At 48.9% G+C, this 27321-nt stretch overlaps 1 protein-coding gene and 1 long non-coding RNA gene across 2 annotated transcripts; one reads left to right on the top strand and one right to left on the bottom strand.

The window, feature by feature from the left end:
- Positions 1-4620: 4620 nt before the first annotated feature.
- LOC123019259 (glycerol-3-phosphate dehydrogenase [NAD(+)], cytoplasmic) lies at positions 4621-23535 on the bottom strand. Its single transcript, XM_044422013.1, has 8 exons — positions 23463-23535; positions 21061-21238; positions 13391-13531; positions 11142-11280; positions 9021-9133; positions 8390-8623; positions 6273-6379; positions 4621-5382 (listed from the first exon to the last, which is right to left on the bottom strand). Exons 1-8 carry the CDS (start codon positions 23501-23503, stop codon positions 5286-5288), a joined length of 1050 nt encoding a protein of 349 aa, XP_044277948.1. The 5' UTR covers positions 23504-23535; the 3' UTR covers positions 4621-5285.
- LOC123019261 lies at positions 7595-17789 on the top strand. The gene is made up of 3 exons (XR_006413894.1): positions 7595-7763; positions 13281-13713; positions 17111-17789. It is a non-coding gene; the product is annotated as an uncharacterized LOC123019261 (long non-coding RNA).
- Positions 23536-27321: the final 3786 nt, after the last annotated feature.

The following is a 27321-nucleotide window of genomic DNA, read 5'->3' as shown; positions in this document are numbered from 1 at the left end:
TTCTCTCAGACCATGCCTTGAATGTAATCCTACAGAGCTGTTGTAAGAATAAGGTAAGATATGTGAGACAGTTTGAGCACCTATGGAAAGCACTGCGTGTGTTGAATATTATTAATGTACATTTGTCATAATGAAAGTTAGCAGGGGTAGCCCAAATGTTCTAATCTGTAAAGGATAAATAGCAGAAATAGATTACAAGAGACTTTTAAGTAGAGATTGGCTAAAATATTTAGGACATTGCCATAATGACAAAAGTAGCATAATAAAGAGTCCTATGGCTCTTTAATGACTAACAAATTTATTCTGGCATTAGATTTCATGGTCACTGTTCCCTTCATTCCCTACCGGAATGAATGTGGTAGTTGTTGAGGTGCAACAAAGCCCTTGGTTGTTTCTGTTGCATATTATAGCATATTAAAAGAAGGAGAATATGTTGGTAAATTGCTGGAATAGGAAAAAAGACCAATTATAATTCAGCAAACTTATTGTTATCCTTGTAAAAACAGTACAGAGTCTGCAACTGTAATGGAATTTGCCTGAATACATTTTTTGTTTAGATTCTGTGGCATAGTTTGTATCTTACTGAAGAGGCTCAACCTTACCATTAAAAGAGAGAGAAGGCTGCCTCAGGCAACTGATTTTTAGGTTTAGTGAAAGATCACCACATCTGTTAGATATTTACTTTATTATTACTGGGTTGGATCCAGATTGCCAGTCCCATGATCCAGCAGAGGTTTCCCATTGGAAAAATGGGGAAGGAAGCAATCTTCATCCATTTTCCCCCTATGGCCCTCTGCATTGCCTCTCATGCTGTCCCCAACCTTCCAGATTTCTTTTCAGGAGACAGAGGCAGCTGCAGGGAGGAGAAATTGGAGAGATCATCTTCCTACCCTCTTCCTCCAATGTAAGAGGAACTCCACTTAGATCCACTCCTTAGCCCTAAAACAACCTTGTAGTCCAAGTTCACATGTTATGGTCATAATCAGCCCAATCCAATGCTGTTTACAGAAAGCAGAGATGTGCAATATGCATCTGAACAGGTTGTGGGTTAATCAGCCCAAGGTTTGCCACTGTGATATGTGATCTGGCTGCCAGGGAGAGGGAGAGATGCTTGAAGGATTTTCTGCTTCCGGTGCCAGAAGAACCTGCTTGGCCTTCGCTATGATGTACCTTGCTGTGTGGATAGTTGCCTCTTGCTGCTCTGCTCCTGATTGTAAAATGTTTTGGGCTGCCAGCGCTGCAAAACAGAACTTCAAGAGGTGCTGCTTGTCCTGCCAGAGTGCTCTGGGACTGAGAGATGCTACAGCTGCTAAAATCCTCTCTCCTCTGCAAGTAGGAATGACAAAATGCTTCTGTCTTCTGCTGCCTCTTATTATCCTTTTCTGATTTGGTTCTCTTAGCTGATGCCTTGAAATGTTTAAAGAGAAAGGCAGGGAGTTATTCAGTATACATTAGTATTTTCTCTTGAATTTTGGAACCAGACTGCCTTATACAAAAGTACTAGTAAGTGGAAGATTAGCAGTTCTTGCTGAGTGCTCTAGGAAAGCAGGTGCAGTTACTCCCCACCAGGGCTGACCACATCCTTCTCTGGGGCAAGACAGTGACCCCAATATAAGAATGGGGTATAATTTGCTCTTAGAGTAATTAGAATTTTTGTTATGACTCAGGAAGTGAAGGGGAGCAATACTTAGACTGAGCTGCAAGTTCTCTAGCTGCTATTTTTAGTTACCCTAAAAAGTTGCTGACTCTGCCAGCACAGGGCTACTTGATACATTGCAAGGTCTCTAGCCAGCCCAAAGGAAGGCTGCCCTGGCAGTTAACCAAGGATAGCCGTTGGATTGGCCAGGACATGCAGAAGTGTCAGGCTGTTGGGAAAGGACTGGGGGTGGCGGCAGAATGGGACAGGACACAAAAGACTTCTCTGCTTTGCTTCAGCTACCCAAACCTGCCATTGTCCAGTCCTGTTGCTTTCAATTTATTCTAAGATAAATGTGGAGGGCATTATGTCCATAGGAGCTCTTAATTAAGGCATGGAAACATGAAATTCATACTAGTAATCAGGAGTAGTTGGTTTGACTTGTGTGCGTAAATATTAAATCTCCCATCCCCACAGTTAACTAGAAATCTGCTCTGGGAGTGTCAGAATTCCTTTGCTTGGAATTCTGAGCTGTGTTTTTTTGCTTTAAGAACTTTTATCTATTGAATGTTTGTTTCCATCTCTTCTGAGTTAGCATAGCTCCAATTCATCAGAAAAATCTTTTATTTGTTCTCCATCTTGGAGAGTCTGGCTAGAGCTAGGTTTTTTTTAAAAAAAATCTTCTGAGTATTGCCTTCCATACCTGCCAACTAAATGTAGCAACTTTATGGTCCTGTTCTTTGCAATAGTTGTAAGTTGCACAGTCATTACAATGGTAAGTAGCAACCCACAGGATTTTGAGATTTATAGGCTCTTGGGAGGAGAGACTTTTTTCTGCAGAACAGGAAAAATTCTCAGCTATGCTAGGCCCTATCCCAGGACTTCCCAGCAAAGATGAGCTCTCTTGCTTATGCTGGGGTTGCCCCTTCTTAAGATAAAGAACATCCCTTCAGAGTGTGCTGTGTAGGCAGAACATAACTCCAAATGGCAAAGGGGAAGACCTTTTTATAGAAACTGCAAAGGGCAGGAAGCTTGTTGTAGACTTAGGAGCATTTCAGAGAACCCTTCTCCCAGTTTCAGCTGTACAGAATTTCCCAAATGAATCCTACTTTTCAGCTTATCTGCATCAAGATGACTTCTTCCCAGTTGCTGGTGAAATTGAGAATCATTAAAGGGGCAGGGGAACAAATGAAGGGACCAGGAACAAGGGAAGACAGGACTCCTGCAGCTTTAACAGTTGTGCAGAAGAGGGAATTTTGGCAGGGCAGCACATCACACTGTACCTGCTGAAATCCCCTCACACAAACTGGGTTTGATAACCTAATTGTTAGAATTGGCATAAATAGAAGGAAGCTGGCATCCTATCAGTCAAATTCACAGGTTGGCTGGTGCTGGTAGTCTCCAGAACATCCTCTAACTTCATTGTACACCAAAAGCTGGCATGCTGTGATGAATATTTTTTAAAATATATAATTCACCTCTTTATAGGTGGCACTAGATACATGGGGTAGAGTTGACACCTTGGAATCAATGGGAATTACATTAATTAATCCAATCTGAGTTCTTTCAATGGATTGTCTCTAACTAAGGCTAAGTTAGTGTCCAACCCAGATTTTCTCTTTGAAATATGTGAAGTTTGCATTATAGGCTCTTTTGGGAAATCTAATTTATGTAAAGCACTGCATACATTGGTGGTGCTGTATAAATAGTTAAAATGGAAAAGTGCACCTCATTTTAAATGTTTACTGAAAATGATCTAAAACCTCTATTTGTCCTTTGTGAGCTGCCATCTAGTGTCCATGTGTAGTTTTCCTGTTTCTGAAAGTTTTTTTGCAATAGAGGCAACAGCCAGGCAAAAATTAAAAGGCTTATTCTCCCACTCAGCACACCAGTGTATAAGGCCAGATAGCTGACATCAGCCTGCTTGTTGGTGCTCCTTGAGTTAAAAGAACTTGACTGTGGATTCACAAGAAGCAGGTGTGATGCTGGCATTTTCCTGCACAGGAGAACTTCATAGAAAAAAAGGAGCTGATGTGATAGGTTGGATATGGTTTCCAAGTGAGGCTGGAGTTTAGAGAAGTCTCCCAGTCATGAAAGTGAATTGCTCCCATTCATACCTCTCCAATCTTCCCAACAGCAGAAGTCAGAAGGTCCTGACTGGGAAATAGGGGACATCTCTTTTCACGGCCTTCCACATTTTTTGTATTTATTTAATCAGCTGAAGAGAAAGGTCACTGGTGTGTAGCAGCTGGGTGTCTAATAAAAGGCATGAGGACACCTGCCCTTGCAGCAGATTAAATTGCTGCAGCAGGCCAGGAAGGGCTGGAAAGGTCACTTCAGAAAGGGGAGGCCACTTAGTGACAATAGGGAGAAGTAGAAGGCCTTATGAAATGAGCAGATTCCTCCCTGCCAGTCCCACACAGGGTAGGGGCTCGGGGCCCCTGCCTACAAGCACAAGCTACCCCAACAGCACACACTCAGGACATTCACAGCCTCCTCCTGCTTTCCTTGCAGTCACGGATATTTGCAGTTCTCCATCACGTGAAAGGCCAAGCAAAGTGTCAAAAGTGACTTCAATAATACCAGATCTGTGTTATTTTTAGCCCAGCTCCTGTGCATATTTATCATTCATGAATAAGTCTCACTGAGTTCACAGAGGCTTCTTCCCAAAAGGATGTGTTGGGGGGGATCTCATCCTTTTTTATATGTAGGAATGGAAGGCCCAGAGAATTTAATAGCAATCCACTTAACAGAATCTTCCCATGTAGCAAATACTCCCCTTTCACTTTCTCTGTTTCCTACAGGTGAAAGGCACTTTAAGTTTTCTGCATGACAATGTTACATCTTATGCGCTGCAGTTCACTTCCTCTATGGGCTCTTACAGTCTTTCCACTCTATATCCTGGCTGCCACAATTTCATTATCTCCCTCTTATCTTGTGTGTAGCCTGATGGCCCCAAATGAAAATTCCTGGTAGGAAGGGACTAGTTTGTCATGTTAGTATTTATTCTTCTGCAGTACAGTATTCACATTCATGGCTAGGGTTCCCATTCCCATGGATACCAGGGATGCTGAGGCCCAAGCCTTGGGGAGAGAGGGAGAGAGAGAGAACCTAACACTCGACGCCAATTTTAATCATGGCTGATTCTTCTTATACTCCTAGCCTAGAGTAATAAATTAGAATTTGCTCTTCTTCTCACCCTCACTCCACCAGATATTGGCTATAACAGGCCTTTCAAGGCAGGTAAGACTGGCAGGTAAAACACTCGAACCTTCAATCAGACCAGTTAAAACCAAGGCAGAGAAATGGAGCAGTGAGGCGCCTGGTCAAGGACGTTTTTTTCTTTGCTCATCGAAGTTAATGCTTTTTGTGCTGTGCGTACTGACAACGAGGATGTTCTAATCTAGCAAGTGCCAAGCAGGAGACTGGACCAGCCCAGGGAACTCGGTGGACATCTGATTGATAAATGGCAGAGACTTCCTGGTCAAAGAGTTGACCCCTGAACTCCGTGGCTGGAGAGCATGGGGTATCCCTGGTTGGTTACCCATGCCTTGTGGTGGGTTCCTCTTCTCCTGCTGGGGGTGGCAGAGCTGAGGCAGATGGGAAGAGCCTCCCAACTGCCTATAGCAGGAGCAAGTCTCCAGGCCAATCACAAATGTTCAGGATGGTTTTGCAGGCACTTGATAAATTCAGAGACGGGTTTTCCTTTGTAGCAGATCTCATAGACAGCAACGAACAGTGGGAACCTGCAGGGGTAGAAAAACACACAAGAATTGGAGTAGCTTCCATTCCATTAGCAGAGCTTGCTAGGCATAGGGAGATTTGCAGGGTGATGGAAATGTGGGGCCTACTGTGACACTAGCCGGAGCACTGAGCAGACGGTTGGACCGAATGGCCCTCTTGGCCCCTTCCAATTCTATTATTCTACGATGGTGCTGGGGATGTGGGGCAGGCGGAGAAATAGGCTACAGAGGAATCACATTGCAGCAGCTTTAGAAGAGCTGTGGATGTACTCTTACCCTGCACTTCTGGAATTCCTAACAAGGAAGACCGCAAGTTTGTGTGGGTTAAAAGCAGAGGTGACCAAAAGGGTGGGCTCCAGATGTTTTTGACTTCAGCAGGCAGAAGGATGTGCCAGCAAGGCCCAATGGTCAGGAATGCTGGGAAGTGAGATCTGAAATGTATGATGATCTACTTTCTGCCTATCCCTGCTTTAAAATCCATGTTTCAAAGTTTTAGCTGATTGATTGGCTGAAGAACGATTTTAATTGGCTACACTATATTTTTGAGAGTTAAGGACACACTTGTCTGTTTATTGGAGCTGTTTTGATTGTGAATGAGAAAATATTAAAGTTGGCATTTCCTTCTGGCTAAAAGAAGTGGCTTTTATTTTTTATTTTATGTATTAATTAAATGGAGAGTTAACCCATGCTTGCTTCAGTATTTTAAAAAGTACCCTGTATTGAGATGTTAATGTGTCGAACTGGTTGATTAACTGAACAGTTAAAAGGCAGATGTGTCTGATAGCCTTGCAGATATGCCTTTGGCTGTTGCTCACTACCACACAAATCTGCAGCATGCCGATCTAGCACAGATACGGGTGCAAACCCAAATGGGAGAAGGTCACGGCACTCACTTGTCTGCCAAGTTCTTGTGTGACAGAATGTGGTGCAGCTCTGCTGAGGTCTGAGGGCCCTGCAGCTTCTGCCCGTTCAGCATCTCCTTCTCCAGTTGTTCAATAGACTGCAAAGCATAAGACAAAAGCCCCAAGCGAGAGTGATTGCATGATGACACGTGGCCCCTGGTTTGGTGAATCCCTGATGTGGAGGTGGGGAACATACGGCCCTCCCGATTGGACTGCAGCTGCCACCACCCCTCACCATCAGCTGTGCTCACCAAGGCTGATGGGAATTGCAGTCCACCATTATCTGGAGGGCCAGACAGTCCCCACTCCTGCACATAAGGATGATCCAAGGTAGGGCTTTTTCACAATGGATTCCATCAGCTTTTGGACTTATGGACACTGCTGAGGTAAGTTGATAAAACATTCTTCCCCTCTCTCCAGGAAGTGCTATAAACTGGTCTTCCCCATCCCAACTCCTCCTGGATGTGGTGGTCTACAACTCCAATCATTCCCAGTGAGCATGGGAGTTGTAATCCACCACAGCTGGAGGGCATCAGTTTGGAGAAGGCTGCTGTAAACTGCCTTTGGGAGGGAGGGTGCCAGGGATCTCAAACAGAACCCCCAACACCCTCGCCAGTTACAGTTCCCATGAGTCTCTGGGGGAAGCCACGGCAGTGGAGAGGTACGAAACCGGCCTAGAAGTGTGCCAAGGATAGTCTGTAAGAAAGTGTTCCACTTTGACCCTGAAGATGACTATGGCACTCGCAAGGCTACTGGAAGGCCTACTGGCCAGGTACTAGACCTGCTTAGCTGGGATTCTGGAAGGTAGCGAGAGGTGGTCATTGCTGCATCCTACGCACACCAGGCAGTCTGCACCCTCTCCTCCTAGAGCCGCAGAGGCCACTGCACAGGGGCCCTTTCCAGCATCTTCAGCAACTGTGCAGGAATCCTGTCACATGCCTCCTGGTGACATGCTGCTTCGTTGTGCCCCTAAAATTGCTGCTGATGCTGCTCCTTGGATCGCAGGCCAGCCCTGGAGTCCGACTCTTTTCAGGGGCAATCCTGTGCCCATTTAATGTAATTGTACAGTTATTTATTTGCATTGGAAGCTGCCCCGAGGCTTTTGTGAATGGGGCGGCATAGATGTGTTCCAAATAAATAAAATAAATAAATTTACACAGAAAAGAAATCTAGCTCCCAGTGTACCTGGCTGAAGCATGCTTAGTGGTTTAGGACTTCTGCTATCTCATCCTCATTGTTATATCATATCTCTTTCTTGCTCTCTCAAGAAACCCAAGGCAGCTTACAGAGTTCTCCTCCTCTCTCTTAGGATTGGACCTTCAGCCATGTTTGCTGGGCCTGTGGTCCTATTCTAGTCCTTGACTAACTCTGCCAGCCCAGTCCTTGCCAAAATACTCCACGTTTTGATAAATCCCCAGTGTTGCAATCAAGACAAGCATTGCAATTTCAGCAATACAAACATTTGGAGGATAGAAGTTGCATGTAAGTATAAACTTGATGCTTTATGTCTTCCCTGTTTCCCTGAATTAAATATTCCTCAATTCCAGGTGCCTTCCCCAAGCACCTTTTGCCTTTCCCAGGGTGTGTTACAGCCTCTCCATAATTCCAGCTCTTACATCAGAGCATAACACAGCCTTTTCCAGCCTGGCACCCTCCAGGTGCCACTGCAGCTCCCATAAGCCCCCAGCCAGCTAGTTGCGGTCCAACAGGTGTGGAGGGCACCAGGTTGTAGAAGGAGGGGAGAGTGGTGCTCCTGTGCATGCGCACTCAGAAATGAGCCCCACTCTGATGCTGACTCCCAGGCAGGTCTGTGTATGACTGTTGTGTAGGAGAAATGCAGCATCGGAGGGTTGCTAGTTTCCATCTTGGCTCTGCCACGAACGTACTAGGGAGCTTCAGCCAGCTTTTGTCGAAAATATAAGGTAGAACTTTGGAGGATTACTCATATTAGAATTAGATTTCAAATTGGATTAGAATTGTACGGATTACTCATATTTAGAGCACCAAAACAATTCCAGCATGGATTGATTTATTCCAGGAGCACTGTATTTTGAGGGATATTCTTGGGCAGCCCTACAAAATACCAAACCGGACGGTGACTGACTTACCTTGCCAGTCTTGGCAAAAGCCTCCGCCACTTTGCGATTACGGCCTCCGTAGCAGGTGGTGATGAGGTCAGCCACCCCACAGCTCTCCAGGAAAGTGGCAGAAGTGACGCTGCCCTTGCAGAAGATCTTGGCAAAGGCAATCATCTCCATGAGGCCCAGGCGGATCACGGCAGCCTTGGTGTTGTCTCCAAAGCCCAGCCCATCGCAGAAGCCAGCCCCAACGGCCACCACATTCTGCGGGGAAAGAGGGAGACAGTGTGCCTACCCCCAGTGAACTTCACTGTTAAGCAGGCACGGGCAGCCCAGCCTTTGGTGTCCTCAGTGTGCTTGCAAAGACTTGCACCTGCGGAGCAGCAGCAGCTGGGATCTAGCTGTGCCCGGCAGACACAACCTGGAGCACCTTTTGCATGGGAAGCCATCAGATCTGCTCCAGTCTCCAGCAAGACAGCGTGTTTTCCCCCACAGCCTTATCTTTGTGCCTCCACTGTGTGTCCGTGTACGTGTATGGATGGAGTGAATGGGGACTTAGGCCAAACTCTTCTGTGCAAAGTTGCATGGGGCTTTCCACAGCAACAGGCCACAGCCCAAGCAAGGAGGTGTCAAGCTGCCAGATTCCTGACTATTCCCACACCTTGAGGGCACCGCAGATCTCTACTGTGTCAGCTTCTTGAACCACAGTGATCCGGAAGTTGGGTGTTTGCATCAGCTCCTTCAGGATCTGCCCGTGCTCTAGGTTCTTGCAGCCTGCAGAGACAAGAAAATGCAGGCGTAAGCCAAAGTGACGTGACATGCAAACATGCCTTGCATTGCGCCTGTCCGTGTCGACTGACCGGGACTGCCTAGCTTGAGCGGTAGTGGCTCTCCAAGACCTCAGATGGAGGTCTTTACAAGCTCCCAGCTCTGTTAGCTGAAATAATTTGACAGCTCCACCCAGCCCAGTGCCCTCCAGATGCACTGAACAACATATCCATGGATGATGGGAGCTATAGGCCACCCCATCTACAGGGCACCAGGTGGAGGAAGGTTGATTGAAGTTGTAGGCTTGTGCAAGCAGGGTATGTGCTCCATTTCTGAGCACGGGACCCACCCTTTGGAAATTGTCCACCTGTCCCATCTCCTGACTGACCTGGAGATCTATTCAGCAGAAGAGCTGTAGAGGGTAGGATGGGGTGTTATGGGATCTCTGGGATATAGGAAAGAGGGATGAGGAGACTCCTGCAGAGACCAGGACATCTTGGACAAAGCATGATACCAAATTCAGAAAAGAATATGGGACACTTATCGAACAGGGTGGGAGCAACAAAAGAAGTAATGGCTTTCTCAGTAGGAGTCCCACCTTTTAAAACCCTCCACTTGGTTGTTGCAACCCCTGTTCTGTTCCTGAAGTCACAGTTATAAGGTTAACCACTGCATCTCTTTACTGATTTCCCCTATTCCACCACAGGCAGATGTTGTTAGAATCAGAGGTACAATTAACAAGATTATGTATAAAAAGGAAGAGGTTTCCAAAAAGGGGAATTTTATGCAGAGAGTTAGCATTTGCTTGCTGATGTTGCTGTGGTTTAATGAAAGAGTATTTGGAGCAGTTGTCATAAACATAAAAAAACCAGCAGAAAGCAACAGCTAGCAGACTTCATTAACATTTTGCTAGTCTTGAAGGTGCTTCAAGATTATTTGTTGTTTAGTTGCAACAAACTAACATGACAACAGTTCTAAAACTTGGAATAATAAGTGTACTGAACACCTGAAAAAGCTTGGAAACTCTGGAGGCATGTGTGAAGGTTCATGGAGATGAATTAAGCTGGAGATATAATAGAGGGACAATGAAGAGGGGGGATCCTTCTTTTCTGCGAAAATCCTAGGACTTAACTAGCAACATTCCCCTCCTTTTCTTCTCTCCCTTACAGGGAGAGGCTGTAGTTTCATAGTAGGATCCATGTTTTGCATTCAGAAACTCTCAGGTTCAATTGCTGGCAATGCCAGTTAAAAGATTCTTGTAGCACATTTGCTGGAAGACTATGCCCCTGGACGCAGGAGAGCTGCTACCAGTTAGAGTAGGCATTACTGGGCTAGCTGGACCGGTGCTCTGACCTGGAGCATCCAGGGTTTCTTTCCTTTTCACCATAAAACATTCTTCACCAGTTTGCTGTGTCTTCCCACCGCTCCCTCTACTGGATTAAAGCAAGAGTATTTGGCCGGTGGTCCTTCCAGTTTGGCTAGACTTCCCCCACCTGGAATCCTACCTATCAAAGAGTAAAGGATGATGGAAGCCAAGGTCCAAGACACCTGGGCAGCACCAGGCTAGGGGAGGCTGAGTCCAGCAAACGCATCTCTGCCGCCCAGGAGCCTGGCTCCAATTGTGTTTGCTGTGCTGCTTCCTCCCTGTTGATTCCAGACTTACTCCAAGGGATGGCTATGCAGGTCTCCAAGGACATGCGCTTGTTGCTTGCTTGCAACAGCTCCTCTCGCTGGGGGCAACCCACGCAGCGCAAGTGAGACGCCAGCCAGGACCACCAACGCAGCCTATACTGACAGCGGGCAGGGGTGTGCCCGTGTGAAACTGCTCTTTGCTAGGGCAGCAGCAGCCCAAAAACAGCTGCAAGAGATTCCGCGCCACTTGTAAGAGAAGGAGGGACAGATAACATCTTGGCTGCAAGAACTTGGCACATGGATCACTCAGAGAGAGCGATCAGGGAGTTTCACCCACAGCCACATTCCCAGCTTCCCACAATAGGAAGTTCAAACTCGTTACCTATGGTGGTCTCGCAGAACTTCCCCTCTGCCACTTCATTGGCAATATTGGCCCCCATTAGTACACTCATTTCGATGCCAAGCTTCTCACGGATGATATCTGATATCAGTTTCAGTCCGTCGGGGCCTTCATCCACACCCTGGGATCCAATTAAATGCACAAACCATATGGAATCAGTAGAAAATCTTGAGCCAAGAACCCTGCAGTACCCTTAGTCTTTCATGCAGTGCCCGACTCTGCTAAGCCAAGCTGCGACTCAAGAGGACCACTTCAGACCCCTCAGATCCATTCCTTCCTCTGGTAATATGCCACAGGCACACAACATATGTATATTTCCCAGCTGCAGTGGACTCTTGTCCCACTACAGGTGTTTAGGAACATGGCTAAGCTGAATAAGTCAGTGGTATCTCTGCTTCTCTTGTATACGTTTAAGCTTTATGGAGAATTGTCATAGTCTACAGTATTTGCATTTTCTGGACATTTTCTGACCCTCTGCCCTGCTTTACACCTCTGTGTGCAAACCTGGCAAATGAAGCTAACATATCATGCATCTTATGAAGGAGACTGAAGTTTATGCCATAATAAACCTGTAAGTCTTTTAAGGTACCCATGACTATGATGCCCGACTATGCTAGGAGTTGTAGTCTCAACACATCTGGAGGACACTAGGTTGGGGAAGGCTAAGTATTAACCAACAAATCAAGGGGCAGTCTGTAAAGGAATATCAAGCTGTACAGCTCGTGTGGGTGTGTGAATCCTCACAACCGTTTTTCACCAAAAGCCCTTCACAGTTTAATTGCCACGAGACTTTTTCTAACTCCTCTCTAATGTTTTTCTCCCTTGACCATCTCTCCTTCTAAACCACTAATATCTGATCTGCCTCGTCCCTTCTTCCCTCAATACCTCTGACGCATTTTTGGGATCATGCTTTTGTATTTTGGGCAAACTGATTTAGAGTGGACATCGCCCTCGGCTTCCATGCTCCCCGTCCCTGAATAGACTTTCCTTGTCTGCCTTACAAGCGTGCTCTGAAAAGGTGGGGAAATCTAAAGTGTGATGCTGGCATGGTGAAAGCATCTCAAGAGGCAAATCATGTGCATCAGCTGATCTCTGGAACACGACTCTAGTTTGCTGGCCCCATCAGTCTGCTTGCCAGAGCTTGAATCAGCTTCAAGCATTTCTGGCGAAAGGGGCCAGTTCGTGAAAAGAATCCATTATCCCAGCGATAGAACAGCATTTGGTAGATGCTACAGCCAGTTGTCTGGTAACAGGAAGATAATGACAAATATATCCAAGCCATCACTGAACTCTGTCCCTGCAAAATATTTGCCATTTTTTCATGGCATGGCAAACACCACACCTGGAGAGTAAGGGAAACATAACACCTGCAGACAGGGCATGAAACCCTTCTTTATTAAGCTGTTCGTGGCTGTTTTGGGGGACAGTACAAAGAGGCCAGGGACGAGTTCCTATGATGGTATTAAATTATAGGGGTTCAATTAACAGAGCTTTCTTTTTCTCTGATGCTTTGAAAAAGGCATGAGAGTCAAGAGGCTTCTAATGGGGAAGTCTCAGCCAGCTGCACTGTCATCCATAACCCTTCTTCAGCCAGCCATTGGAGAGGTAGGTTGTGGATGATGGGTTGTGCTTCAGCGCTTCTGGAGGGGGCATCTGGTTGAGCAAGGCCACCATAAGCCTTGTGCAAGGTATGGAGAACTTACTTCAGGACAAGGGCTGAATTCCATTCTAGAGAAGTTCTTGAACATGGCCTTCCAGAGGTGGACGGGACCAAAGGCAAAAGGGTGGCGTCAAAGTGCCAACATGCCTTCGCTTAAAGCTCTTACGGCCAGTAGCTAAGCCTTGGCAACTTTTTTTAAAAGACTGACTAAACGCCAAGAAACCACCAAATGATCAACGGTTTGTAGAAAGAGGCTGAGACTGAGGGAAGGGTTGCGGCCTTCTGGAGAGCTTCAGAGGGCCAGATTTGGCCACGTGTCCTGAGGTTCCTCATGACTGCTTGATAAGCTCTCTCTCAATAAATGATCGACATTGTTTAATCATAGGCAATCGTGGGTTCTCCCCACTCTTCTCCAGCCTGTTTTCAGACCCTGTCCTCCTTTTTATCTTGTGACACTGCAGTGCCTTCCAGCAGACCCAAGCACGTGCCTTCAGACCTCTTCCATGCAGTTCCTACACAGCTGCAAGCGCAGCCAAGCCCCACCTTGAAGCCACGGCCAAGGGCATCATACCTTGATGAGCGAGACCCCGATTGCGTCCTTCTTGATGTGGCTTTTCAGCTGGTCACAAAGCTTCCCGATGAACTGGTGTGGCACTACGAAGAGGAGAATGTCCGCATCGGCTGAAGCTTTCAGCACATCTGGCACTGCCACCTGCAGCAAGCAAAGCAGAAGGTAAAAAAGCACCCACACATGGTACCCGTAGCCTTTGGCAGACCACGAAGGAGCTGCTTTGCCTCAGGACTGTGAGAAGAGGTGGGAAAATGGACCCTTGCTCTGATGAACCCTGGCAGGGGCTCAGTCCTACACTGAAGTGAAGGGAGATCTCGTAATAGGTACGTTTTTTCTAATGTGTACATTATGATGTATATTATTTTGGTTTTGCTTTCCATGGCAAGTGGCTCTGAAAGGTACTGAAGCCTTTCAGTGACCTTTGAGGGTCATTCTGACCTTTCAAGAGTGCACTGATTGACCTGTATGGCTTGGGACCAGGCTACCTGGAAGGTCACCTTCTTGCCCATGAGCTTGCTCAGGACTAAGATCTTACAGAGAAGCCTTTCTTTTCAAAAGTGCAGCCCTAAGAAGCAGAAGCAACCCTTTTTGGTGGCTAGTCCAAAGCTGTGGAACGCCTTCCTGAGGGAGGCTTGGTTCGCTCCCTCTCTGTGTCTTTCTGACTGCTTTTAGAGAAGGTGGCCCTTGGACTGCAAGTGGGTCCATTATTTAGGTGCTGCTTTTATTCTGTAACTGTTCAATTGTAATTAAAGTGTTTTATTGTTTAATCTATTTCAAATTGTTTTGCAAACTGCCCCAAGTGCCATTTTTTGATAAAAAGGCAGGGTTTAAAATAAATGCCATATGTACTAGAAGCTTGTGTTTCCTTTTTCAATTTTCATTTTCCTTCCTCCCCCGCTTTTGAAAAACAGCAAGGATCATCAGGTGCCAAATCCTGTACTCTGTGCCAAATGCCACCCTTTTGTATGCCTCCTCAGAAGACTTGACTGTGGGTGCTTCCCAGTGAGGTTTTGAGCACAGGGCAACCAAAGAGTCACATATTCACATAGGGCGCTGGATCCAGTGGAGAGAACAGGCTGTTCTGCAAGCTGCTCACTCAGCGCCTTCCCTTTCCTGCAACTTGTTCCAGATCCTGGAAGTGGCAGCCTTATGGTGGTCGGGGTGTGATGCCGACAGCCACGTCATCGTTTCTGTCCTATCCATTTCTGACTACTGCAGGTCAGGAAGGGAGCTGAGAGGTTTCAGAGGACTGTTTCAAGGAGGTTTCAAGGAGATGAAATGGTCTGGAAAACAAGTGCCACTTAGTCATCAGACGAAAGGAACTGCGTGAGTGTAGCCTAGGCCAACGACTCTGCCTCTGAAAGAGCTTTCGCTCCCCTGCTGCCAACCCACAGCTTTTGCATGCACTGCCACTTTCAGGGAAACGAAGCCATGAAGACTCCAGCTGTTCATGCGCAAGGCACAAGTCTGGAAAATGAATACTGGAAACTTGCTGGAAAGGCAAATTGATCTTTAGTAGCTGCATTTGTTCTCAGCACCTGCCCTTCTCTCTCTAACCTGATGAGCTCTTCCGAGCACACATGCTCCGTATCTGTGAAACCTTTACTGTGACGCAGCAGCAGCAACCATATTATATATGGGCTGACAAGCTGCAAGGAGGTTGCTCTGACCCGGGCCCTGGACCAGTATCCTAAGGACAGAGATACCCCAAGAGTCCAGCATGGGAGGCAGGGGAGCCATGTTAATTCTCCTTTAAGTATGAATACTCTTGCTGTTGCAAGGAATCCAAGCTGGTTTACACAATCTTCGTCTTTCTCCTCACAAAACAACCCTGTGAGTAGGTTGGGCTGAGCGTGAGTGTCCGGCCCAAAGTGGCCAAGTGGGGACTGGACCCCAGTCTAACACTCTCACCATCCATTCAGTTTGACTGTTTCAAGATAGTTTTGGGCATGGCAAGCAGGCTTATGTTGCTTCAGCAGTAGCAACAATCATGTAAGTAGTCGAGTTGACGCTATTGCTGCGGGACACACTCCAGCCACTCTAATGCAGGGAACCAAAGCAAGGGAAGCGTCCTCCTCCCAGCCCGACCGCTCCACGTGACTTGTCTGATTCCCATTACTGTGCCCAAGGAAGGCCAGTAAGAGGAGGGCCAGCCCTCTGGCCAGAGTATTCCGCCTCTGAGCAAGACCCTCTGGCCGTCGTCCCACCTAAGGGGTATCCCACAGCAACACAACCACCCAGCAAAGGCAGGCGGCTGCCCTCCCTTGGACAGGCATCCAAGCCCCATTATATTACCCCAGCGATCCTATCAGGTTTCGCCCTTTTTCCCCCTCTCCTGCTTGCCATGCTCTTATTTCAGCTCATGTATCCAGCAAGAAACTGACCTCTGCAGCGATACGCCAGTGGTGACATTAGTCCAGAACGCTTTTAGAACACCCCATAACCGGTGTTCTCTGGCTGATATACAGAGGGGAGACACGGAGGCCGCACAAAGGGCCAAGCCCAGAGTTTGTAAAGCCCAGCCGGCTTGGTGGCGCATCCATCTCTGGGGGCTAAGAGGGTGCCCTTCAGACAAGTGCGGGGGGTGCAGGCAGAAAGCAGGATCCCGGCGCTTGCATGGAGCCCATGTGCCACGCTCCCTCAGCAAACAAGACGGACCCCTGCACTGTCCCAGCTCCTTGCATTCACCCAGCATGCATTCACTGCATGGGCTTCCTGCCACTCTCCAAGCACCTGGAAACAAGAGCTGTTCTCAGGCAGCGTGAAGGTTATTTATTGCTTTGTTACCAAGGCGACTGGTTTCTTGATCTTCACTCTGCTGGAAGCTGCACAAGCAGGCCCTGCTGCGTTCTGGGGAGCAGGAAGGAGGGTGCGGAGGGACATCTGCTCCGGGGGGGACTTGCAATCCTGCCAGCTCAACTCAAAGCATCTTAAAACTTTATTTTAAAGTATTTGTAAAAGATGGTTGATCAAAGATGCCACAGCAATTTATGGCACAACACAAATGCACAAAATGTTTGATTTTTATCTTTTGTGTACGAGAGAATGGCAATCAGTCAAAAACCATCTGAGTAGAAGTTGTGGCACGGGAGGACAGTGGCCGCAGAAATCTGTGTAAAATGTCTTGCAGCAAAATGAGGGTGTTCTGCAGATCGCTCTTGATTCAATGGGAGAGCAACGCTGGGGCTGCTACCGCAAAGGACATGCTCCCAGGGAAGGCCAATCCCACTTAGCCAGCATGGATCTTAACTGGCAAGTGAGTTTGCAACAAGCCTGGAGAGATGGCTTAATTTCCTTTCCGCCAGCCACCGGTCTCCTTGCTGTGCACTCTTCCAATACGCATTGCAGGAGTAACCTGCAACACCAAGGTAGGAGGCTGTCAGTCTAAACATCAGCCTTTGATCCCAACAGCCAGAGTGATGAGCAGTTGGTGTATTGCAGCTTCCCTCAAGCTCATGCCCTTGCGATGAATTCCAGAAGATCTAACCCACTTAGAGGACAGGGATGCTGGGAGCTATAGTCTAAAACACGGGAGCAGCTAGGCTGGGGGAGGCTGGCCCACTGGAGCAGAGCACCTGAAGACATGGCACAGTGTTTGGCATTCTGAATAGTTCAGCTTTATTTTCAGCAAAGCAGGAGTCGCTCCAGATGGAGAGATCCAACCAGTACTAATCCGAAGCCTTTGTATAGCAGCAACGGCATCTTTTCCTTCCTTAACAGGTTTTCTTCAGGAAGGAGACAGGAGGGAGAAAATCCACCCAGAATGTCACACACGAGCAAGAGGCCCAGCCCTGCTGTCATCAACTTTTTCAGACTCGGAAACCCCCAACGCTGGACCATGCTTGTGAGCCACTGATATTGCATGTCCAACTTTCTCCCACCTCTAAGCAGGGGACCAGCAGCAGGGGAAGGAGGAAGGACCTCGGTGCCTTTCCTGGAGAGGAAGGAGGAGCGGTTTTGGCAGACTAGCTTTCACATCGTAGCACTGATAGAAGCTCCATCTGCTGCAGTGCCCCTTTTCCTACACTGCCCTTAATGATACGGGAGTCCCATCTCCCTTTGCACCTGGCTCTTCCCATCCCCCCCTCCCCCAACTCTCTCTTTCCCTCTGGCTTCTCCCCAAAGGAAATACATGCCCATCAACTCCAGTCAGCATGGACAGTGCTCAGGAATCCTGGGAGTTGGTGTCCTCCAAATATTTTAAACTACAAGTGGGGAACGGCTGCTGACAGAGAATTTTGCACATTTCCAATGGAAAGAATTCGGTGAATTCTTTTTCCACCTCCATGACAAAAACTGGCCCATTGCAGAGGATGACTAGAACCCTGGGCTCATTATTATGACCATTATTATTATTGCATTGCCTTCCTCTCACAAGGGACACAAAGTGGCTTTTACAAAGTTGGGCTCTTCTCCATTTTAGCCTCACGACAACCCTTTGAGGTAGGTTACAGTAAGAGTCTGTAGCTGGCCCACAGTCACCCGGTGAGCTCCACGGCCAAGCAGAGCTGCAGCCAGACCCCCCAAGCCCTAGGCCAGCACTCTGAGCACTGCACCACACTTAGCAGTGCAGACGCCGGACTCGGTTTTTGTTCCACACCAGGACACGCTCAGCGTGGCCTTGGGCACTCATGCTGCGAAGCTAAACAAAAACAAGACAAAACATGAGAGGCCGTGCTGAGGTCCTTGGAGGGAAGCTGGGGCAGAAGTGCAAGAGCAGAGTAAGCAGGTGAAAGGGCACGCTTGCAAGCACTGAGTGGATACTTTAGCACTCACACGGAGGCTGAGGAGATCTGCAGGGCTTCTAGGAGGCATCACTTTGTTCCCACAGCTCGATCTCCCTCTTCCTTGATGGCAGTCAGGCTCCTATGCACGACTCTTCTCCTCAGGTCAACCCCAGTAAGTAGGCGAGGCGGCAAGCAGGCCGCATTTGCCCCGTTGTGGCTGAGCACCGATCTGCACCCGGCTTCGGTGACTTCTAGGGAGGCCTCCTCGCCCAGCCTCCTCCGCCTGCTGCCCTCCAGAGGTGGGTGCTGAGTGGTGACTCTCAGCATCCTCAGCCAGCACAGCCCCATGGAAGTGAGGGCACTGCACTGCAGCACATCTAGAGGGCATCATGGTTAGGAAGGCTGCTCTCACCACTGTGCATCACTGCCCCTGGTGCATGGTGCTTCCTGGCTCTGTTCAGCTACCACCACTGCCCCCCTCCATGTTGTTTCCACTGTCTATTTCTTTCTCTCGCCCCACACACACATCCCAAGGACACCACTATACTCTCAGGGCAGCTGTCCAAGCCCCCGAGAGACTGCTAAGGAGCCCTGCAGAAAGCCTAGTGCTGATGCCTTTGTGGGGAGCTCCAGTGAATGGATCAGCCCCTCTCTGCAGCACTTGCAACCTTAGTGAGAGAAATATTCCTTTTTCAGGCAGAATGTCATCTCTCCTAAAACTGTTCTGTTTCTGCTATCATATTCTCCCACTTTTGCGCACACACACACACACACTCCATATACCAATGTATTAGGCTTATAGCTTTTTGAGCTATGTGTGTACCATGTTGAATGCTACAGATACTGTGTGTGTGTGTATAATTTCTGTTCCTTATTTTATCCACTCTTTGTTCTGTCCTTCTCCTAATTCTGCCTGAAAATTTTGTGTGTTCGCCTTGCTGTACATTTTCAGGTGCTGGAACTGATTCACGTTTTCAAAAAGTCACCAGAACATGAAAGATTCCAACAAAAAGTCATTTGTTTGCTGTTATGTGGGAGGGAACTAAGTTAGATTCCCAGCATTCAGCCTGTTTTAGCCAAATATAAGCTGCTTGAAGCATATGGGGAGGGTTCATCTCATGTGTTCCCGTTAGGCCCAGAAACCCCCTCCCAAAAAGAAGACCACTTCAGTAACTGGATCCCAGAATTGATCCTGGCTCAGCCAAAGACAGGCTGAAAAGGTCTTCCAGTTGTCATAGCGCTATGCAGAAGTGCAGCTCCTATTGGGGTCTGATCATGCCATGCCCCACAGATGGCTGCAGGGCTCGTTTCAGCTTTAAAGAAACTGCTGTAATATTCCTTAACTCAAGAGAAGTTGCCAGTATTTGGGTACCGGATAAACAACTGATCTGGGGAAGTGGAGATCTGAGATCACAGCTTCAAGCTTAGCATTCTCAGCCAAAAGAGGATGATCCCAGAGTTGAGTGATGGAGCATATTTTGCAGGACGGATGCGCTGCCAGCATCCTGGGGTCCCACGGGGTCTCGCTACTCTCTGGGTCTCCCGAGGGACCCAACCCACTCTTCCCCACGGCTTGGCTAATCAGCCAACATGTGGGCGGGACAGAACAGGGAGCAGTTTCCTTACTGCCAAAAGCAACTGGGAAACTGTAGGCTCCCCTCCCTCACCCGGCGCAATCCCAGTGTAGAGGGGAAAAGGAAGACAGTGGTGTTGATCCCTACAGCATCTCATCCCCTGAATTCTGCAGGAGGAGGGACACTTTAAATGCGGATGTGGAGAGAAGTGTGCGCACATGTGCAGCTGTGTTAGGGTGGCTGCCCCACAACCGAGACCTTGGGGCTGAAATACTGCGTACCCCTAGCTTAAAAACCTGGGAAGCAGGTAAAGGGGCAGACCGTCTCTTCGCCTGAGACCCTGCAGAGCGGCAGATGGTCCCAGCAAACCAACCTCCTCCATCCTGGTGCCCACCTGGTATGTTGGACTACGACTCCCCAAAGCTGTGCTGGTTGGGATGATGGGTGATGCAGTCCAATGCACCTGTGGGAACAAGGTCGGCACAAACAGGCCATGGGGCACGTGCCTAAGATTCTGGGCATGCGGCAACCACCTCGGCTTCTCTGCTTGCTGAAGAAAAGCAACAGGAGGAGGAAAGTGGGGCTGCAAGCAATTGGCAACTGATGAGGTACCACTTCTGCCCGAAGGCACGCCCTGGACAGAGGGCTGCAGGCCCTCTGAAATCGTGCCAGGCCAGTGGCTCCTGTGGGTGTGCGGGCGAGGTGGCCTGCCTCCACTGCAGGTGCTGCCCCGCTCAGCCATAAGATGTGCCGAGTGACCGTGAGCCAGCCGGGGCCTTCGCCCGAAGTCACTTAGCAGATGCCCGTGAGGTTAACATGGGGAGGAGGAAGTCAACGTTAGCCATGCTGGATTCCTCGCAAGAGGAAGGATGGATGGATGAAAAGCTGAAGCAGATACTGAGAGACCGTTAAAAGGTGGGGAATAGTTTGCTCTTTGGTCGCTTACATTAGTGTATTTTATTCGATGTTGTGAGCTGCCCCGAGGCTTCGGCAAGGGGCAGCATAGAAATGTTTTAATAAATAAATTAAATAAATAAATAAATAAGTCAGCACTGCAGTTGGCAAGCTCTAAATATTCTCCCTCAGGCACCCAAATAATTCACGCTGGACCACAGCACTGCACGGACCCATCACTTGCCTAGATGGAATTGACTGGACCAGGGGGGGCTTCCCATTATCCATATACTCCAAAACCCTCAAGGAATTTTTCTAGCCCTGAGCAAGCGGAATCCAATCCTTGATTCTGTGCTACGCGGTAGAAGCTGAAGATCAGGCATGGAGAAGGACAGTGACGTGTGGCTTCCATCTGGAATACCATGTGCACCTGCCCACACAAAGCTTTGCTTCCCTTCCCAGCTCCCAGACATACCACATTGGCTGGCAGCTTGTGGCCCGGCAAGTACTTGACGTTCTCATGCTGCGTGTTGATGATCTCAGTGAGTTTCTTGCCACTGACCTCTTCCTCGAACACCCACATGTTCACAGTGGTATCAAACTTGTCCAGTTTGGCTGCATTGCTGCCTACGATCTTGGCAATAGCCGAACCCCTGCAAGAGGAGAAGAGGAGGAGGACAGCAATTAGACCAGAATGTCAAGGTCTTACCTCTGTGCTGGGTACAGCATGTGCAGGCCCGACATTTTGTTGCTTTCAGTGGAGATCCAGAACTCTAGCTAGAGTGGGAAAGGCAGAATTTGCTTTCAGGATCAGACTGTGTTGAGAAAACGCGCCCTGCTGGATCAAATCACAGGTCTATCCATTCCCACACCCTCTTTCATGCAGTGGTTTGGCCTCTGGGGAGCCCCCAGGCCGGGTGTGCTGACAGTTGCCTTCCTTGTGCCATCTCCCTAGAAGTGCTATACTAGATCTGAATGTGAAGCTCCCATGTAACCATTTGTAGGCCTCTCTGTCCATGCCCTTCTCTGATCCCCCTTTAAAGTCATCTAAGCTGCTAGCCATCGTGACGCTGCAGCAACTTCCATAAGTTAGTTATGCATTGCATGAAATAGACTTCCCCAAATCAAAGTGCTACATTCTTAGGATCCAGTGTAAAGATATTTTATCCTCTGCCCCTCCATCCTTTCAAGGAGGCATGTGATAACATTGCACAACTCATGACACCTCAAAGGCCAATAAACAGATTCATTCTGGTACAAACTTGGTGGACTAGAGTCCATTGCCTGGTGCCTTCCACTAAGTTGGCAGGCATGCCTCTGATGAAGCGGGCTCTGGTCCTCAAACACCATCGTAACTGTGAGTCTTTAATATGCCACATGATGACATACTGTATCAGCCGCAACGGACGAGCACAGCGATCCCTCTGGAAACGGCCCAGAAAAATCCAAGTGTTTGGAAATACCAACAGTTATTCCAGAGGTAGATATCCCAGAATGGGAGGCACTGGAGCTCTAACCCTGAAAGGTGGAAGTTGAGGAGCTTCTCTGCAGTTTCTTGGTGGTTGGGGGAGCTACTCTGCACCTGCTGAAGCAGGTGTTCCTGCAGCTGAGCTTTGGCTCGGAAAGTCAGTTCTTAAGCCTGCAGCCTCAGCCAGCTTGGGGTGCACCAGATGTGTTGGAATACAGACCCCACCATCCTCCACCAGCATGCCCAGTGATCATGGGATGCTTGGGAGTTGCAGACAAACACAACTGGAGCTAGGAAGACGCACACCTGGATAAAACAGAGCTGCAATGGAAAGCATTAGAAAGTATCAAGGGGATTTGTGGTGCAAGCGGGGAGGTGCAGGCTTGCATATGCACACGGCCTTCCCTGTCAAGGGGTCGCTGCTAAAAGCCGTGCCAGAAATGGGCTGGCCGAGCGCCATCATTCTAGCTTCGCGTGCTGGGTGCTCCTTTCCCAGGGCATCTGTCACCACCCTGCAGCGGAAAGGCTCGCATGACCCAATGCAAAGTCTAAGTGCCTCTACCTAGGAGGGCTGGAAAGCAGAAGATGCTGACCCCACACCCCCTCGTAGCAAGAGAGTCAGTGTGGCCACGTTTGCCTCTGGGGCATCCTTTCTGCCACTCAAGGGTGGCTAACGGTAGCCCACCAGGGCGATGTGGCAGCTCGGAGGCTGGAGTGGGCCTGGTTCTGGTTCCCACACAGCCTTGCAACTCACTGGGTGTCTGTGGGTGAGCTGACCTGCTACGCAGGGTTGTTGTGAGGACGAACATGGAGAGGAGGAGGAAGAGGATCCTCTAAGCTGCCTTCGGCAAGAGAAAAAGAGGCAGGATAGAAATGCGACAATGTCCGTCCCAGCAACCCACCTGCGACCGCACCGAGGCCCGAGATCGCCCCCACCCCGCTCACAGCGAGGGGCTCCCGCACATTCCGCCCCCCCCCCCGGGCCCCTTCGAAGCGCCCCCGCAGCGGGGCGAGCGGGCAGAGCGGCGCGCGCGCCTTCCCGAGGGGGCAGCAAAAGCGAGCAAGAGCCCGGGGCGGCTTCAAGCCCGGCGCCCTGATCCTGGCGGCAGCGCTGCCCGCCTCGACGGGTGCACGGGTCGTTCTGGAGAGGGCCCGCTGTATCTGCAGGAGACGCACGCTGCCCCGAGTCGAACGGGACGCAGCCCCGAAAGCTGACGCTGCGCCAGAAGACGCACGGCGACTTTCAGGGCGCCACCAGCCTCTTTCGCTCCTTTTGCCCGAAACCACCCCTGGAGAAGCTGCAACACGGCGACAGCCTTCCCCGTCCCGGCTCCTTCCCTCTCCGCTCCCCCGGCGAGCCAGAGCCGCCCTGCCCGCTGGAGCTCCAGCTCCATCCCGTGCGCACGCACCAGTTGCCGGAGCCCACGATACAAACTTTCTTTCCACCCATCTGGACTGACTGCCTGGCAGGCGCCCACTCGCTCGCTCGCTCCCCACCGGAGAGGCGTTATAAACTCCTCGCCTCGGCCCGGCCACGCCTCCCTTCCACCCCTTCCTCGCCAAAGCGCCTCCGGGAGAGCAAAGACAGGGGGCGACTGCTGCGATCAGAGAGGAACGATACGACGGGCCTGGGGTAGGGGGGCGGGCTGCGCCGCTAAAGCTCGAACTGAACCGGGACCGGGACGGAGCTGCGGAAGCCCACCCCTTTCATGGCACCTGCTGTTGCAAAAGCAGCGCCACTTTCATGAGCGAGCGACCGGTAATCGAACCAAAAACTTCTTTATCATGATCAACCCCACTGTTGCTATGTGCCGTCAAGTCGCCCCCGACTAACTGCGACCCTGTGAATTAAAGACTCCAGATATCCTGCCTGTGACAGCCCTGTGCAGCCCTTGTAAATTCCAGACTGCTGTTTTCTTTATGGAGTAAGAGCTTACTTGTAGTATATTCGGCAAATTTAGGCCAAAAAGCTTGGAAGTTTTTAAATGGAAACTTGCAATCAAGGATGGGTTTTCAGGATGGGGCTTCATGCACCTTTGTTTGGAAATTCTGTTTCAGACAATGGGAATTTAGGATGCAAATGCTGATGAAGCTATTTTTCTTGTTTTTCTCATTATGTTCATAAGAACAATTACCTGAGAGAAAGCCACACTGAACATCTTCTCAGACACAAAGTTGAGCTGCAGCTGGGCTTAAATATTCCGATTTTAACTGATTCCCAGATTGCACCATTTAGGAATTTCCCCAGGATTAAATGACCTTCCTACATACTCAGTGACAGTGATTGTACTGGAGTCTTAAAATTCAGTGACTGTCCAAGGTTGCATTGTATGCCCTTGTATAAATCCCATCTCCACGGCTCAACCCATTCCTAGACAACCATTAGGGTCTTTGCACAATTATTACCACAGTGAATCTCCCACACAGGTTATTGCGGGCTCAGATAGCAAAGTGCAGGGTGGAAAGAGAAGAGAAGCAAAGGGCTTCTCTTGCTCTCCACAAGATAGGAAGTCAATGGGACATGGGTCACAGCTGTCCGCTCAGGGTGAGAGCAGCAGGCAGAGCTTTTGCAAAGAAGTGAGCATCTGGAGCACCAAAAGGAGTTCATAATCCCAGAGAAAACACTCTGATAAATCAACAGAACCCTTTGTGTCTTCATAATCAGAGTGTGAGGGAGCCAAGCCATATTAGTTACCTTTGAGGGAGAAGCACTTTGAAAAAGGAATTTGCACAATTGGGAAACAGGCTTGATGTAATCCCAAGTAAACAGTCCATGGCAGCTGGAGGACATCTGGCAGGAGCTCATGCCAGCTCTAGGCGGGAGGGTCACAGCAAAAGGGTGCTGCCACCCAACATTGCAGGCATATGAATCAAAAGTCAAGGCCTACTCTGAGCTAGGGCTCAGCCCTGGAATTTCTGCTCCAAACCAGGAGTCCAGACACTGGGCTGTGTGAAGAATGTTTTGCAGATGTGCAGGGCTGTTGGGCTGCTGCTGTTCAGAGTCTGCAAAAGCCAGAGAGGGGGAAAGAGCTGGACTTTGCAATGCAGCCACTCTTAAAATGGTAAATTTGACTTTGACACTGTGGACAAAGAAGTTGGCTGGTCCTTTAAAGACACAGTCCTATGCCTATTTGGGAAGAAAAGACTCCTCCTGACATGCTGGCTATGGAATGCTGGGTATTGTAGGACTTTTTCCTATCTAAACATGCATAGGATTGCACCCTATATTGTTTGTCAGGATTGATAACCTCCTCACTTCCATTAAAGTGCATCCACATTATAGTAAAAAGGGTTAGAGTCCCCTACTCCCACAAATTTATTCATACATTAATACTTCAGCAAATGTTGTGGTATGTGGGTGACACACTCTTCTAGAAGAGGTTCAGGGCTAGGCGTTTGTCTGCTACTGAAATCCCAACCTTTAGCTGCCTTGCACTGAAAGGGGTGCAGGAAGAGAAGCAGATGACCCTGCCTAGGTGTGTTGCATGGGACAGCCTGCAAAATTTCACATCAGACCTGGCTTTTGTGATTCATTCTAAGCTAATTTGCTATGTAAAAAGACATCATGTGTTGCAACCACTTAATTTGTATGCTGTACTGCCGGTGGACATGCTTTGGCCAGAAATGAGTCAGTTATCTGCTTTGCAGAAAGGAGAGGCATTTTGCTCAGGCTTGAGTTGACAGAGAATGGGACCCAAATGGGTAAAACATACAGAAGCTACACTGGCTAGGAAACATCCCCTGATGGACTAAAGAGCTCAGCCTGCTTAGTGAATAAAAATGCCAGTTAATATGGTGTAAAGCAGGGGTCTCAAACTCGCGGCCCGCGGGCCCATTGCCGGGGCACGGGGGAGGGGCCCTGCGGCCTTCAAAGTGCCGGCGGCGCCTGGGCCGGCCGTGGGATGAGCGGCCCACCACCACCGCGGTGTTGGAATACTTGATGCGGCCCAGCCTCACCCAGACTCTACTTCCAGTGGCCCCCAGGTAAGTTGAGTTTGAGACCCCTGGTATAAAGCAACTTCTTGTAGGAAAAATCATGAGGCATAGGGAGGGTTTCATCTCAGCTCTCTCCCCCACAGCAACTGCAGTTGAAAGTTAATGCACATTTTAAAGAGATGGATGGCCTTGACCTTGATCAAAGATTAACTGTTACTGCTCAGGGTTGCTGATCTCCAAACACAACTGGCCCCAGTCCATCATTCTGCTTGTCTGCCCAATGTAGCCTTCCCAAACCAGATGCTTTCTGCTCAGGGACATTCACTACAACTCACATCATCCTCAGTCAGTAACATACCAAGTTGAGAGAGGGTGACCTTCTGGGTAGGCACCTTTGACAATGATAAACTGGATCCAGAACTCCCAACCCCAATGGCTGGGGCCTGTTCTTGCTAACTCTGCCAACAATTTTAAAGAGGGTGCTGTGCTTGTTTGGATTCAAATTACTGCACAGGGATGACGCTCGCTAGGTGACCTTCAGGTCAGTCACTTATCTCTCAGCCTCATCTAGCCCAGGTGATCATGAGGTGTGCCCTTGTATTATGTTCTCAGTGGTCATGTGGACTAGGTTAGGCCAGGCAAGTAGCTACATGGGGGACTGGACCTGTAAGAGGGATTCCTTGTACAGTGTCATATAGAACAGAGACCTGCTTCTGTCCATGCCTTTCTTCACAAAATACACATCTGGTCCAAAATCAGCAGTTTATACCTATGGGACTTTTAAATCACATGACCGACCACTGTTGGCTTTGCTGCACTGCTCTGTTACTTCAAGAAACCTCATTCTAGCCCCTCAGTTCCTTCCGCCCCCATCTGCCAGTGGCACACAGGCTGGACTTACATGCAGGGGCGAAAGCTGGGCTTACACATCAGGGAGAAAGTTCTATACCTTTTTGTTCGTGGCAGTCACTTTCTGTTTGCATGCTTTTTTAATACCAAGGAAGGGGCAATCAATAATGCAAATTTTGGCAATAGCAGGCTGGAGTGGTACATTCCATTTGGTGAACCTTTATGTAGACAAGGTATTTCTACTGTAGGTGATACAGGCCTACGTCTTGCCTGACTGCAAAGGGTTAGATCAGATGACCATCAGGCCCAGTTGAGGACATTTCTAGGCTTAAATGTGATGTCCTTCATTCAGTCCACGCTGTCTTCCTTATTATTGAATTACATTTATGGCCCACCTTTCTTTGTCTTGCAAGGAACCCAAGGCAGCTTACAAGAGTCTCCTCTCCTTTTTATCTTCACAACTACCCTACAAGGTAGGTTAGC

The sequence above is a fragment of the Varanus komodoensis genome, unplaced genomic scaffold (assembly GCF_004798865.1).
Source record: "Varanus komodoensis strain SLA01 unplaced genomic scaffold, ASM479886v1 scaffold12, whole genome shotgun sequence".
Lineage (NCBI taxonomy): Eukaryota > Metazoa > Chordata > Lepidosauria > Squamata > Varanidae > Varanus > Varanus komodoensis.
The sequence above is the reverse complement of the archived record's forward strand: the minus strand, read 5'-3'. Positions and strand labels throughout refer to the sequence as shown.